General features: G+C 45.2%; 1 protein-coding gene across 6 annotated transcripts in view; it reads left to right on the top strand.

Moving 5' to 3' along the window:
- Positions 1–15309, top strand: part of RyR (Ryanodine receptor) — a 340296-nt gene that overhangs the window by 138309 nt on the left and 186678 nt on the right. For all 6 annotated transcript variants that reach the window (XM_070526816.1, XM_070526813.1, XM_070526812.1 and 3 more), the window contains 9 exons: positions 439–546; positions 1493–1611; positions 5051–5187; positions 7631–7869; positions 9993–10185; positions 11167–11377; positions 12226–12330; positions 13207–13310; positions 14235–14312. In XM_070526816.1, coding sequence (XP_070382917.1) covers positions 439–546; positions 1493–1611; positions 5051–5187; positions 7631–7869; positions 9993–10185; positions 11167–11377; positions 12226–12330; positions 13207–13310; positions 14235–14312 — 1294 coding nt within the window. The remainder of the gene's footprint in view (positions 1–438; positions 547–1492; positions 1612–5050; positions 5188–7630; positions 7870–9992; positions 10186–11166; positions 11378–12225; positions 12331–13206; positions 13311–14234; positions 14313–15309) is intronic.

The following is a 15309-nucleotide window of genomic DNA, read 5'->3' as shown; positions in this document are numbered from 1 at the left end:
CTTTACCCGTATTGTATGTAGCGCTTAAGCAACTTCAATTACAGCGCTGACTTAAGCAATGCAATATAATTGCTTAAATATCCATTATGCCCTTTGGACGCCATGATTATGACGCAATTTGTTAGGCGAATAACTAGTCACTTTTACGGCACGCTCGACTGGTCTTCTGAGAGCGCATTCAAAGCGCTCTGATTATCATGTAAAACAACAATGCAGCTGTTTTACGGATAAAAAATATGATTAGTAGGATTGTTCCGCATTTTTCACCACTATATAAGCAGTGTTATTGCCACAGTAAAGCTTAGTTACATTGTTAAGCGACCGTTCAAGCTTCTGAGGAGCGCTCGGAAACGATCAGTCGAATGTTCCATAAATCACCCCTGTATTTGCGGTGTGACTGGCGTCTTCAACGCTTCTTTTGATGTTCTCTCTCTCCAGCTGCCATTATCAAGGGAAACCACACCAACTGCGCTCAGTTCGCCCAACCACATAGACTAGACTGGTTGTTCAGCCGACTGAGCAGTCAACAAGCCTCCGAAGGAACAGGTAAACAGTATTTATATTGACGCTGCTTAGAGGTTTACAATGGCAGTCATTGCACTATCTCGTGAACGGAGACTTATGTCTATTAAATGTGCATTGAATAGCTGTCTGCGTTCATGCCCTAAATTTCCCTGCGAGCTTGTAATATGTGGGTTCAATGGGGACGTTTAATCGACAGAGGAGAGGAAAGAGGGTAAAGGCAGAGAGGTTAGCCAGAAAGGTGTCCGGTTTGCTCCCTGAAAGGAGAGATGGTGCAAAATGAGTTCAAGAAAAAGGGAAAGAAATGAGTGGGCACACGTTATTTACGAACAAACAGCGCAGACCACGCGCACTACTGTCGCAGCCTCTCTTGTCACAGCTTGTGTTGCAGGCTCGTCAACCGGAAAAAAACGCACTAGCACCGTTAATTGGAACAACCGTCGTGAGCGCTGCCCTAGCTTTTGTTCTCGCAGCGGCCGTCTGTCCAGTACCTCTGACGCGATACACAGCACTTGTCTCAAAAGTCGAGAACGGTCTGTACTGTCGTTGTGAATGTCCATCCAGATGTAAGCGTTTCTTTATACGTAAGGGTCCCCGTATAGATAACTAAAGAACATATTTGGTTATTTAGGTCCATTGACATATTTATGAAAATCGCTCACTATAAAGGTATTGTCTTGCGTGTATGAAATCTTGATCGTGCGAAATATGATTTTGCCGAATGAATTCAGTCACTGTAGTTGCCGCGTATTAACAGGGGTTTCTTCGTATCTGTTCACATTTCCGGGGCTGTAGCATCTGTGTTAAAATTTTATTTTATTAATTTGCCGTGAAGAAAAGTGATTTCAAGACATAACTGTATATCTTTTTTCTATAATATTTTTCCGTTTGACTTTCTTATGTTTTTTTTTTCTCCAACGGAGAAGATAGCGCTCCGCCTCACGACATATTCATCACTTTTTTTTTTCAGGCATGTTGGATGTATTGCACTGCGTGCTGATTGACAGCCCTGAAGCTCTCAATATTCTCAAAGAAGATCACATCAAAGTCATCATCTCTCTCCTTGAAAAGCACGGACGTGATCCCAAGGTAAACATGCCGGTGCCGCCGTTACTATCTCCTTGCAGCAATTTAGCATATTTGTCCAGTTGATCCAACAGGGGCGACTCTTCACAGTATCCTTATTGAGCAGTGTTATCAATTTTCAGCCATCAAAAACAAAAAGAAAAGCACCACAATCTTAAATGTATCCGAGCAAAGCAGGAGACGTTATGGTTTACCAAGTAGCAATTTGTCACAATGGCGTAGAGTTAAATTATGAGTGTACCATAAAAGGATGGTCCTGTTCCGGCAATGTGGAACAGTGGAACAATGTGGAACAGGCAAAATGATGCTGGAGCCAGTCTCGAACACTTGATCGCTGGATGGAAGCTCATGGCCTCCTGCCGTGGTATGTCACAGATGTATGCATATCTGGAAGTTTACGATCAAATGAAAAATGACGACGTCGAACAAATGAGCAGATTTGTAGCAGTATTTTATTTTTTGCGAGTAGACTGCGAGTATTTTTCGCTTAGATTGTCACTGGAGCTTTATCCGAATACACAGCACATCGAAAACCTTGTCATAAATCCTAATTCGTAACATTTTAATGCACGCGAATGTTTCTGTAGTAAGGTTCTTTCTTCATGCGGACTGGAGTAACGCTGGCGAGCTTGGTGTGACAGAAATTACCTGGATGACAGGGTGAGCACACACAAATTTTAATTTAAATTAAATTACGGGGTTTGACTTATCGAGTCTACAAATTAAGTTATCGGGGATGCCGTAGTTAAGGCTTCTTGATTTGTTGAGCTTGGGTGCAAAGCACGGCACTCGAGCGTTCTTACATCTCATCCAATGGAATGCAGCCGCCACAGGTAAGAATCGAACCCACAACATCTTGCTCTGCATCACGGCTCAGTAGCCACGCATGTATACACGTTGTGGCCGCTGCCGCGCAGCCGAGGTAACGTATGAGTAACGAGAAAATTGCCACCAGTAACATGACTCGAACGATAATAATTCACTCTGGAAGTGCGATGGTCCGAAGACGACCTATTAAATACGGAACACGGGAACCCACACAGAGTTCCATGTGGCACTATATTGTTTCCCTAGTAAACAGGGCGAGTTGCTGATTCTTGTGCGTATGCGCAACCAATAGTTCACCCGTACGAACTCGCTGCTGTTCCCAAGCATTAGGCGTCGCCCGACTTAGAAATTGCGGCCCAATTTAATTTTTTAAGAAGGCACTTACACTAGAATGGGACCCGATGCAGCTGCCCAATGGCTATTGCGTAGTGGTGCCGAGCTTGGGGTTGTGGCATCGGCACGCGCCCTAGTGACCCACTTCCATGGGTGCATTTCCATTTCTAATAGCAGCGCTCACTTACGTACAAAAAGGCTTTGCGAATTTGACCCCGAGAGTGGAACACGGCTAAGAGCAACAGCAAGAGACGAGTATGAAATAAAACTCGCTACGCTGGCTTAGTAGTAATGGCGTTACGCTGCTGACTGCGAGGTTGTCGATGTGATTGCCGGCCCCAGCTGCGACATTCGATCGGAATCTAATGTAACAACTCTCTTGTACAGAGCTTTCTGCGCGCGTCAAAGTAGAAGAGCTGGTCGGAATTCAGCGGAGCCCTTCCTCTTTAACCTCTCTAGTAGTGCTTGTGTATGAAGTGAAATACAGTGTAAAGGTTTTCCTCCTTTTTTTGCAGACAACGAAACTCCTTAACAGCGAACATGCGCTCTGGGGAGACTTCGACTTGGAAAAAAATGTTTTTATGAAGCTACTGCTGGGCCGAATTGAAAATAATTTGTTACATCTGAGAGAGAATGTTAAAATCCAGTGACTCTGCGAAGCAGAACCTTAATTTAGGACCTCGAATGTCTTACAATGTTTTTCGGAAATCGGCAACTTTCAAAACCGTAGAGGTATGAAGTTTACAAATGAGTGATCCTGCACCAATAACAGATGTCACAGGTTCATAAACAGCAACTGTAGAGTAGCTCAGGCACACATATCTTTTTTATATGAGTTTACAGCTTACCTAAAATTGTTAGGATGTTAAAATCCTACTCACAGATATGTGGTACGTTTCGGAGTGGTATATCCATTTTGTCTGCTTTAGATGTATTGTAGCAGTTTGCAGATTGCGATGTAATTTTTCCTTGCTGAGTTACAGAGCTGTAAGCTTAATAGTTTATGGAAATTTCGCAATTTTCAAAAGAATGTTATGAAATTTTGAGGCTGAAATAAAAATCTCCTTGGTACAGCCAATATATCTTCTCTTTTCCTTCTTAATGCAACAAACCTAATGAAAATTGGTGCAGATGTTGCGGAGCAAAACTGTTTCTGTGTTTCCGTGTATTTAGATGGGAGCTCCCGAACTAAAGCTTCCTGTTAACAGCAGAGATGCCACGTGATTAGTGCTCATTATCGCCTCAGTTTGTGAAGTGATATTGAAGACTTGCAAGGGAAAAAAAGGTTTCATTGAAAAAAAAAACTGTCTAAACAACCAACCCCGGCTGCAATATAAGAATGCGTTCAGCATCCTTTGGGAAGTGGTTGTTTCTGGCAGTATGTTGCACTACGTATTTGATACGGGTGGCTGCTACCTTACCGTTGTTCTTTACCCGTACATGAGAGCCAACCGATACTTCTGCTTCGGACACCCCTTCCTCAAGGGCCAGTGCGGAACCCCGAGCAGTGCCTCGAAACACCAGCATTTTAAACACGTACACTATTTTCCCCGTTTTGACACTCCTAATGCTCACTCAACTAAACGGTTGGTCAAAAACATCGCGGTTAGTTCCCACAGAAAGCTAAAATCTTCTTAAAATTAAGTTAGCTTTTTTGATAGCAGCGCCATCTTTCCTTTAATTATAAAGTTAGCTTTTTTGGTAGCAACGCCATCTTTCCTTTAATTATTAAGAACAGCATCCAGTGCGATTGTACGCATCAAAAGGTCGAAAGGCTCAATTCTACAGCTTCGACTTGCCTAATGTTAGAATACGCCCGCCATCTTTCCTTTAATCATTAAGAACAGCATCCAGTGCGATTGTACGCATCAAAAGGTGGAAAGGCTCAATTCTCCAGCTTCGACTTGCCTAATGTTAGAATACGCCCGCCATCTTTCCTTTAATCATTAAGAACAGCATCCATTGCGATTGTACGCATCGAAAGGGCGAAAGGCTCAATTCTCCAGCTTCGACTTGCCTAATGTTAGAATACGCCCGCCATCTTTCCTTTAATCATTAAGAACAGCATCCATTGCGATTGTACGCATCGAAAGGGCGAAAGGCTAAATTCTCCAGCTTCGACTTGCCTAATGTTAGAATACGCCCGCCATCTTTCCTTTAATCATTAAGAACAGCATCCATTGCGATTGTACGCATCGAAAGGGCGAAAGGCTAAATTCTCCAGCTTCTACTTGCCTAATGTTAGAGTACGCTCTCAGCATGCTCGCGTAAACCACCGCAGGTGCTGGACGTCCTGTGCTCCCTCTGCGTCACGGGCAAGGGGGTGGCTGTGCGCAGCAGCCAGAACAACATCTGCGACAACCTGCTCCCCGGCAAGAACCTGCTGCTGCAGACCCGTCTCGTCGATCACGTGGCCAGGTGACGACCCCGCAATTATCCCTACCGCACGAAGTAACGTAGGACGAATGTGGAAGTAAACTAAAGTAGAATGTGAACCTTTGGGCCACCTTGTCATACGAGTCAGTTGGGTATACCTTGGCGAGTTTGTGGGTAAAATTTAAATATGAAGATGTATGCTTGCGTTGAGCGTAACCTGCAACACGGAGGGGACAAACAAAAACGAGCATTTCGTCCTAAAAGCGCCGAGGATAATCCTATGTAGCAGCTGTGCAATAACAATGCGCCGAAGAAAGTGCCGCCAACTCGCCTCTGGATAACACGGCGCTCACTCTAAAACGTTTTGCACCGTTCAGCTTATAATGCTGTACGTATAATGCTGTACAAAGATTCCGTTATATCAGGCACATTGCATCAAATACGTCATGCACTGTAGGTTTCTTTTGTCAAAATGTCGCTAATGAACCTCATCCCATGCCTAGAGTAATAGTTTACTATACGATCGACATATCGCTGTCATCTTAATTGGGTCAACCAAATGTAAAACCAACGATGACATGCGTCTAGTTATTCAACGTGAGCAAGAAGACTAATACCTGAAGTCACAGAATTCACAAGTATGACTTTTTATTGAGTCGGTCCCTACTTAGGAGACGCCCGCTATACGCGCTAAGCACGTCCTGTAGGAACATCATAAAGTTTTCCACTCCAGTCAAGTCCAGTTCAGTACAAAATGTTCTTCGTGGGGAATTCCTTTTTCAGTACCGAATATTATATTCCCTCGGATTTTCTCTCCCAAGTGTCTCTTAAGATCTTAAGACTCTCTCTAAAATAACATGCGTACATCAATGTATGCTTCTACGGGACAGGCAAATAAAGGGTTACTTCCGCGTGTAATAAACTATGGCGAACAGAACCAACAGTATTCATTGCCCGAAACCTTAAAGAAGTATGACGCGCTTTCCACAATGTTGCTACTTGTTTTTCCGCTTTCTTCAAACTATAATAAAAATATTTAAAAATTACTGATTCCTAATACCTGACTTGTTTGCATTTCTTTGTGTGTGCGATATTGTTGTAAATCTTTTATTACCCAGTATTACATATTATGTCTTCTGTCCCATTCAAATCCTATTTCGCCATTGCCTGCTGGCATAAATAGAATCTGCATGCGGCCCCTGCAGCTAATATACCTGTATTTGTTTTGAATATATGTAGCATGTATACTCCACGTGTGCTGAATGTACTTTTCTAGCGTTTTTTTTTTTCTATAGTCCTTTCCCTAACTTGCTGGTAGAGATAAAGTATGGATTGATTCATTATATTAGAATTTCTTTAATAAGGTGTAAATTTAATGATGATATCCATGCCCTGAATACGCGTTTGAGGATGTACAAAGGGCGATAACAGGCGATAATGGACCCTTATCAGGCTCAATACGCCTGATAAGGGTGCATTATTGTGCCAATGGCAGCAACACTACACTCGAAGAAAGGTTTACACCCTACTTCAACTGACGATTTACCAGAGGGATATAACTTTTTTTCGTAATTCTGGGGTCTTACGTGTCAAAACCACGATATGGTTATGAGGCACGCCGTAGTGGGGGGCTCCTTATTAATTTCGACCACCTGGGGTTCCTTAAATTATGGGTTTTTACGTGCCAAAACCACTTTCTGATTATGAGGCATGCCGTAGTGGAGGACTTCGGAAATTTTGACCACCTGGGGTTCTTTAACTTGCCCCTAAATCTAAGTACATGGGTATTTTCGCATTTCGCCTCCATTGAAATGCGGCCGCCGTGGCTGGGATTCGATCCCGCGACGTCCGTACTCAGCAGCCCAACACCATAGTCACTGAGCAACCACGGCGGGTACCTGGGGTTCTTTAACCCAATGCACGGTACAATGCAATAAACGAGCGTTAGCACTAGGAGTATCAAAGTGGAAAAAGGTATCTGTGTAAAGTGTAGGAAGCCAGTCCCGTGGTAGAGGTGTATATATGCATACATATATTTCATCTCGTTCATTACACAATGAAGGTATCGAATCCGGCAAAATTGCTGCCATCCGGTAGCACGTGTGGGTTTCACGTACTCGTGATGCCTGAAGCGGAAAGGATGTTCAACATCCGCCGCCAAGGTTTGTGAGTGCTCGTGCTGGCTAACACTCCCAGTGTTAGTTCTAGCAGTAAAACATGAATGGCCCAGGAATTGGATGAGAAAACGATGCCGTGGTAGCTCAATTGGTAGAGCATCGCGCACGTAATGCAGAGACTTGGAACCGTTCCCCACCTGCGGCAAGTTGTTCTTTCATCCACTTTAATTTTCATTTTTTTATCATTTCTTCAGTTAAGGTTCTCATTGTCTCCCATGTGCACCCACTACGGCGTGCCTCATAAGCAGATCGGAATAATTGAACGTAAAACCCTAGAATTTAATGTAACCTTTGTTTTCTGTCAACAGCATGCAGCCCAACATTTTCGTTGGCAAGGTCGAGGGGGCGGCACTGTTCCGGCGCTGGTACTATGAGGCCATGGTGGACCACTGCGAACAAGTGAGCCACCTGGATCCCCACTTGCGCATCGGCTGGGCCAACACAGCCGGCTACGTGCCCTACCCGGGAGGAGGGTCCAAGTGGGGTGGAAACGGACTCGGAGACGACCTCTACTCGTTCGGCTTCGACGGCGCCTCCCTCTGGACAGGTTTGTGGCACACGCTTCTTCGATGGGGGCTGCAATGTTTGGAACTGGTCTAGGGTTATCGCCTGCTCGGGATGTCCTGAAAAAGGATGGAAGCGGCAAGAACAGCCACGTTCGTGAGCTGTAGCACTATCCCCGTGGTTGAAGGGGCCCCAATAGTGTACGGTGGCGACGACATACAAAGTATTTTACAAGTCACCACCGTCCCGATTGCAGGTATTTATTAAGCCAATTTTTGCCAGGTATATGTCGGCGCCACCGTGCAGTGTTGGAGGTCCTTCGAGGACGAGGATCGTGTTGCAGCATATATGGAACGCGACTGTACGCAATGCTTCGGCGGTCAGTTGTCACAGACCAAAACGTTGGCGCCACAGCCATCGTAAAGATGTCTATCTATACCAGTGAGCTTCGAAGATAGGTCGCTATGGAACCTTTCCCGGCGATCCCTTGGGCACCCTCATTTCTGATCACATCGTAATGCGTCCATTACTTGCCTCAGCTGCCTCTTTTGCCTCCACGTCTCCAATGGATGTGCATGACGCCGGCGCGGCTTCGCAAACCTCTGTTTCGGCGAATATCATAGACAGTGACTGGGTGGACGACACGAAGCTTTGGCCATAGCTTCAGAGAACATGTAAGCGCTTTCGGAGCTCATTAGCCTTGTGAAACGGTGCGAGCACTAGAACCGCGATGAATGTATTGAAACCACTCCAAACTTTCCACTTCTGAATTAAATAAGGAACTGTGTCTTTTGCTCTACGTTATTTACTTTCCGATCACATTGAAACAGCGGCTTCTCATGTTAGTGACTCAGTAACGTTCCTCGTCTGCATATCTGGTTGATTAGTTATTCTCTGTCTAATCTCTCGTGGACTTGCTCAGTTGCGGCACATGTGTTCTTTTCGGGTGCAGTGCTTGGAACGCAGATGTTCTGTACTTTGTAATAACTTGTAGCAAGAACTTATTATCCCTAGTCACTCGCTTACTCTGTGAGCCGTCACGAAACTTTCAGCTTGAAACATTAGTGCGCTCTCATTTGCTCACTTAATCACCAATCACTTGTTCTTGATATGTAGGCGGTAGTGCGGGCGTAATTTTTAGTGTGCGTTAGCGCAGCTGTGGGCAGACATCGCATGAGGAACTTACTATGCAAAGAAGCTGCACTATTCCCTTTGTCACAGTGTAATGAGCGCTACTCACTCTTGCCGACGTTCGGGGGTTAAACTTCATGCTTTGGAGGTTAGCGATACAATGCTGGCGCATTAGGAATTTTTTTATCGTCGATGAAAGCCGTCATCAGAAAGGGCTGGTAACGCAGGCCATCCTTGTGTAGCAACGGTCCGTGAACTTGGCCACACAGATTTAGCCCATTCCTTAATATACCAGTCATTACTTTTACAGCCGACTACTGCACACTTCTTCCCTCTACCGTTCCACATTTTGCAGCATGAATGGAACACAGTTCATTAACCATCACGATGTCGCGTTTACCACATGTGATCACAGAGTAGCAGGGCGGAGCAATATTGAATTGAATTGAATTTTATTTCTCGTTCATTCAAACGAGGGTAGACTGAGACTAAAGGCAGAAAGGCTGACAAAGGTCTCAGCCAGAATGCGTTTTCGCATTCGTGAGCTTTCGCTTGAGGCAACGTGTGGCTGACCTTCGAAAGCGCCATCTCGTTCCTCTAGAGTCAACTAATCCGCAAAAATGGTGTATGTCACCACACTTCTCTTGTTTTGATTAGAACAAAATACCCAAAATTAGCTCTTCGCACGCTCGCAATGATGCCGCGTTATCTTGGTCGCATGCAAGAGCAAACACAATTTTGCCGATTGATCAGAATGTTTATTTGCCCAATTGACAAATATTCCCGAACGAAGCTTTAAATAAATTACTTTACCACGCATGCACCAATGATAAAGCCGAAGACAGTCAGTGTCGCGACATTGTCAGTTTTGCGCAAAGCTGTAGAATAACGCACCTTCAGGGATATGAAAGTGTGCGTCTAATACATGTTGGCCTGTTGTTCCCAGTGTTCTATTGCTGTTGCACTCAGTGTTGTATGCGACTAGCATATAGAAACTGGGCACGTTAGCGTGGCTTTTCTTCATCTGACGCGCAGGGGGTCGCAGCAACACGGTAAGGTCGTCTTCACCGCCCTACATCCGTAAGGGTGACGTCATCGGGTGCATCATCGACCTGAACGTACCGGTGATCAGCTTCACGGTGAACGGAATCAAGGTGAAGGGCTGCTTCCGAAGCTTCAACACCGATGGCATGTTCTACCCGGCGATCAGTTTCTCGGCGAAAGTGAGGTAATCGTCATTGTTATCTCCGGTAAATCGCTTTTCTATTTCGCAAGTGCGCTTCTCTGCGCTGCACGCTTTCCCAAACAATGGCGGCACCTGTCACCGTTCAAGTGAAGACGAAGCTGCACGTGATGATGGGGCTTGTCTCTTACGCGTGGTTTTATCGCGAGAGCAACGTCTACATTTCCCACGCTTGTGAAAATTACTACGCTGCCATTAGCAGGGCAGCAGCCTCGCAGGAAAGCTCACTTTGCGATTATGAAAACGATCTGTTTGATGTTTGTTTCATTCGAGTACAAGTCACTCTCTGTCGGAATTCATTTTAGTTCAAAGTTCGACTGTAGTAACTTCTTCCTTTAGCGTCTCGCTCCACACACAGACGCGTAAATTATGTATAGTCATTTGAGATGCTCCTCTTAATAAATGTCCGCCACACCTGTGTCCTTGTATACTAGATATGCGCGAACCTGATCTTGTTACATGGTTTATGTTTCATGCAAGGCACTAAATCAGTGACTAGTTAGAGGCACCCTCCTATTGTGCATCACGTACAGAGGTACGCGATGCCGGGTCGGTTTGTGAATGGTGAGCCGTGTGAGTTAATGTGGTTTATACAGCCCGCAACGTGCTGCGCTGCGTGCCAAGTTGCTTGTGATATCGATTGTTGTTGCCACAAGTACTGTGACGGGCTTCAGACTATACCGCATTTGATGGGTGGCTACGATCGGAGCTATTTCCGGCAGCTTTTGCGAGGCTACGTCCACCTGCCATGAGCACCACTCCTAGTCCTCCCAAAGACATCCCGGCGTTGCTGCTTTGGCACAAAAAAAAAAGAACTTTGAGCTTCGTTTCCTCTTTTAATAATCAATCTGGATGGCGGACTAAACGGCAATAGAGTTTTCAAATGACACTTTAAAAGTGAGCGGGTTTAGTGTTTCTATTTAGTATACTCTTAACGCACATTACGACCCGGCCTCGGGTTCGCAGCTGTCGATTCCTGCTCGGCGGAGACCAGGGCAAGCTCCGGTACGGCCCTCCCGACGGCCACTCGGCCTTGGTCGAGGCCCTGCTGCCGCAGCAAGTGCTCGCCGTCGAGCCGTGCTTCCAGTTCGGCGACGTGCCCAAGGGAGTCCTGTTTGGGCCGGCGGCCATTGCGGACGACGCGGTTTTCGTGCCGTCACCCGTAGACACGTCCAACGTAAGCGCGTCCTTTGTGGTTGAAGATTGATACGCAATGTCACCCGGAACATTTATTGAAGGCTATAGGCAGTTGACTGTGGCACGCAATCGGTGCTCTGGTTTCGGGGGCGGCTCCAGCGAACGCGCTGCTTCGGGGTCCTAGGTCCGATGGATCCAGGGGGCTGAAACACGTGCTCCACATAATCAGTCACAACTGAGCACCGCGTGCGCCTTATCTATGACTCGAGCATCGAGCATTATAGTCAGCAGAAAAAAAATATAAACAGTTAGAGGAGCGTCCTACGTAAATACACGTGAACGGAGATATCGTTTTTTTCTCAACATCCACTAAACCTATTTTGATGAGCCTTACATAGAAAAAAAATCTTCATATTGAAGAGTTTGGGAAGGTGATCTTTATCTAGACCGTACGTTTTAGCAATATACTGGAAATCTGAAAATTAAAGACAAATAGGAGTCAGATTTAGATCTGAACTCAGAAAGAAAAGTGATGACACAATACTGCAAACCATACCCATCTGGACACCTAGTGGGCGCAAAATTGATATGCTAGTGTATGAGATACGTCTTTGAAATATGTGTTTAATTTTTCAATATGACTTTTTCTCAGCCATTGAGCACAACGTAACAAGTTAGGTAAGCTGTGAGCTAACGCATCGTAATCGTCCGCTTCAGAAGCTCTATTGGTAAAGTTTAGAGAACTATGGTATCTGTTTAGAGAACAGAGTTATGGAGCTGCAAATACTTTGCTGCCATTTTTATCGATACCTAGACAATGCTTTCTCATCTGCCATATTTCATGAGAACTCCTTGTCTACAGTACATGTTTTTTTCATTCTTCTTCAGATTACCCTTCCCAACTACATCGAGTCCGTCCGTGACAAGCTCGCTGAAAATGTCCACGAAGTATGGGCAATGAACAAGATTGACATCGGGTGGAGATACGGAGAGGTATGTGAATGAACTTGCATTTCAAACTTTCATTCAAAACAAGAATCTTAGAGCTTTGCACACTAATTTTGATAAGAATATCCCACTTGCTTCAATCTAATTAAGAAACTGGCAGCCACGTTTTCATTTGCAGATCACAATACTCCCTTTCAACCTTCTGAAAGTTCTGTTTGTACAAGGATTAAGTCGAACTTGTCCTCAAGCTATTCAACGCTGCGTTGAGGCGTTTACTTCTGCATATTGTCATTTAAAGCACAGCACTCGCAGCCTGCTTACGTACATACAAAAGATGCCACGTCGACTCTCTCAGGAAGGAAGTATTTTAATGATTGGAAAATGTAGAGAGGTCGGCCGGATAATGGAGCATCTGGCCTGCTACTCTACGTAAGGGAGGGGGAAGAGGGGAAGAAAAGGGGTCACAATGATGGATGATAATGGGAGGAACGAGGTGAATGACACATTACACAACTGGTATCACAGGCGTGAGTCCAGGCCAGTGTCACCTAGGAAACGTGAAAGTGCACGCATTGTCTCTGTCGTCTGCCAACTCTGTGGCCACGCGCCTAGCAAGAGGTCCTCCGACAGTGGTCCATTGTGACTCTCTCAGAAATGTTATTTATCCAGGCTTTAAAATATAATGCGACAGCATAGACATGATCGTGCACGTTCGCACCGTTGGTACTAAAAGTAAACGTTCAACTTTTTTTCTGCTTTATATGCTGCACAAGTACAACGTGAAAACAAATTTATTTCATTCGTTACTAATTTATCGCTTCTAAAATATATCTCATGAAGCACAGCTAAGCGAATTGTACGCCAACATTAATTCATAACAGATACTGTTCGAAGCCTGCCTGTTTAATACTGACCACGCAGGTGAGAGACGACGGCAGAAAGTTCCACCCGTGCCTGACATCATTCGAGCACTTGCCGATGGCCGAAAAGAAGTACGACACCACACTAGCTCTCCAAACTCTCAAGTAAGTTGACGACTTCAGTTCTGCCGATTATCCGCACCAATAGAAAAATAAAACAACCAGTGCTCCACGAAACTCCGCCTAGCCCACTGAACCTCAAGCCTACCACGTATCACGTGAACTCGGTGATTCCTTTGAATCGCACAGTGCGTAAAACTGCCACCCTAAGTGTGCCACACAGCAAGAAAAAAACAATTGTGCAGAAACAAAGGCCCATGATTGTTAATGTAAGTGAATAGCCCGAATGAACGAGCGAACGAACGAACAGACGACCGGACGACACTTCCCTTCCCTTCCGCCTCTTCCTGCAACTCGGTTTGGCGACAGCCCCTCCTCCCCTTTCCCGCGCCCCTTTCCCCAGCTTGGTTGCGCGAAAGCAAGCAAGTCCGACCACCAACCATCGGCCGCCACCGACCACCGCGAACCACAAAAACAGGCGAAAGAGCAAAAAAAAAGAAAAAGAAAACTATTCGCTTTAAAAGGAGGTGATGCTCGTGCGGTTAAACATAACGTAGACCCTCGGCTTTAATATTGGAAAAGGCAGAGGAATGCCACTTGCGGACTCCGGCCGCAATAGCCGGGCAGAGCAGCTCCCATCTTCGCACGATGGCCACGCAACATTTCACTTACGTCTATCACAGCTACTGCTAAGGCCTTTGTCATTACTATTGCGGTAGAACGCGCACTGGACGGCGATTTACAGCTTCAAGTCTACAAGCGAAATTTTCGACGAGGCATGGTGAGGGACCATTTAGCATGCGGTTCCTCGTTCGCAACAACGTGTGGTATGTGCTCGCTTACTGCGATAATTTTGTTTAGGTCTTTCGTGTGCACTTGTCGTGCTTGCGCGTGTTTTACACGTGCTGCTTGCGCTTCGACCTTTTGCACCAGCTTGTCCGAACTGAATGAAGTTCGTCTCCATTTCAGGACCATCCTTGCCCTGGGCTACCACATCACGGTCGACAAGCCGCCCGCGCGTATAAAGACAGTCAAACTCCCCAACGAGTGAGTATTGCCGTGTCCATAGTAAGTAACGATTAAGTATACAATTATATTAGTACAAAGTTATGTAGATAAAAAGACGGCGCTTGGTGCAGCGAAGATCTCGTCTTCCGGGTCACTGCCTTTTGCAAGTATTGCTCCCTCAGTCAACTACCTGTCCCTTTTAGTTTACTTGGACACATCGGGATCTGTTTGTGTGTTCCTATTGTTCTTCCTCGTCAAACAATTGGCCTGCCCCGTAAAATGGCAGTTATGCTTCAGATTAGGAAAAACATCTATTACTATACAACGAGTTTATTGCTACATGTCTCCATGTGATGCTTTTGCAAAGTGATGCATTTCTGCGGTTGGGAAAGACGGCATGCTCAAACGTTTTATCTCCGCCATACATCCTTATGTTGTAGGAATCATTTTTCTTAAGGCTATCTTCTTACTCTATCCAATTCTCTTTGATTTGTTTGGCTTCAAAAAAACAGAGCAGTCTTATTTTACTGGTTCAAGTGATAATAAAATATCAAGCGATAATCGAATGATGAATATATCTTCATTAAACTAGGCACGGCTTCGATTTAGCATCTCGGCAGTGGACCATACTAGTGAATCGGAAATCCCGCAACGTGAAATGCGGCATGCTCTCTCGGTCAGCGTAACATCATTTGTTAGTAGCTATAGAGTTATGGTACTGGCAAGGCATGGAGTCTTTCCTGGAAATTTCAAAGCTACCAAACCACTACCGAGATCTTCTGCGGAGCCGCTATGAATTCGAGCTCTTGTGGTGTTTTCTGTGCTCCGAGGATCCTTGGCTTTTTCTTTTTTTAATAATCAAGAGTTTTAGCATTTCACTAGCGGTTTGTCTTTACCGATAACCACCTACCGCCTACTGCAAATGTGCCGTCCGGCACCAGTAACGCATTCTTGAAATAATATAATGTGGCACTATCAATACCGATGTGGCATTCGCTGTCATAAACAGTTGCAGTTTCGTGTACTTACAAAAACC

Source organism: Dermacentor albipictus, chromosome 10 (genome assembly GCF_038994185.2).
Source record: "Dermacentor albipictus isolate Rhodes 1998 colony chromosome 10, USDA_Dalb.pri_finalv2, whole genome shotgun sequence".
In the NCBI taxonomy this organism is placed as follows: Eukaryota; Metazoa; Arthropoda; class Arachnida; order Ixodida; family Ixodidae; genus Dermacentor; species Dermacentor albipictus.
This window is presented reverse-complemented; position numbering and strand designations above follow the sequence as displayed.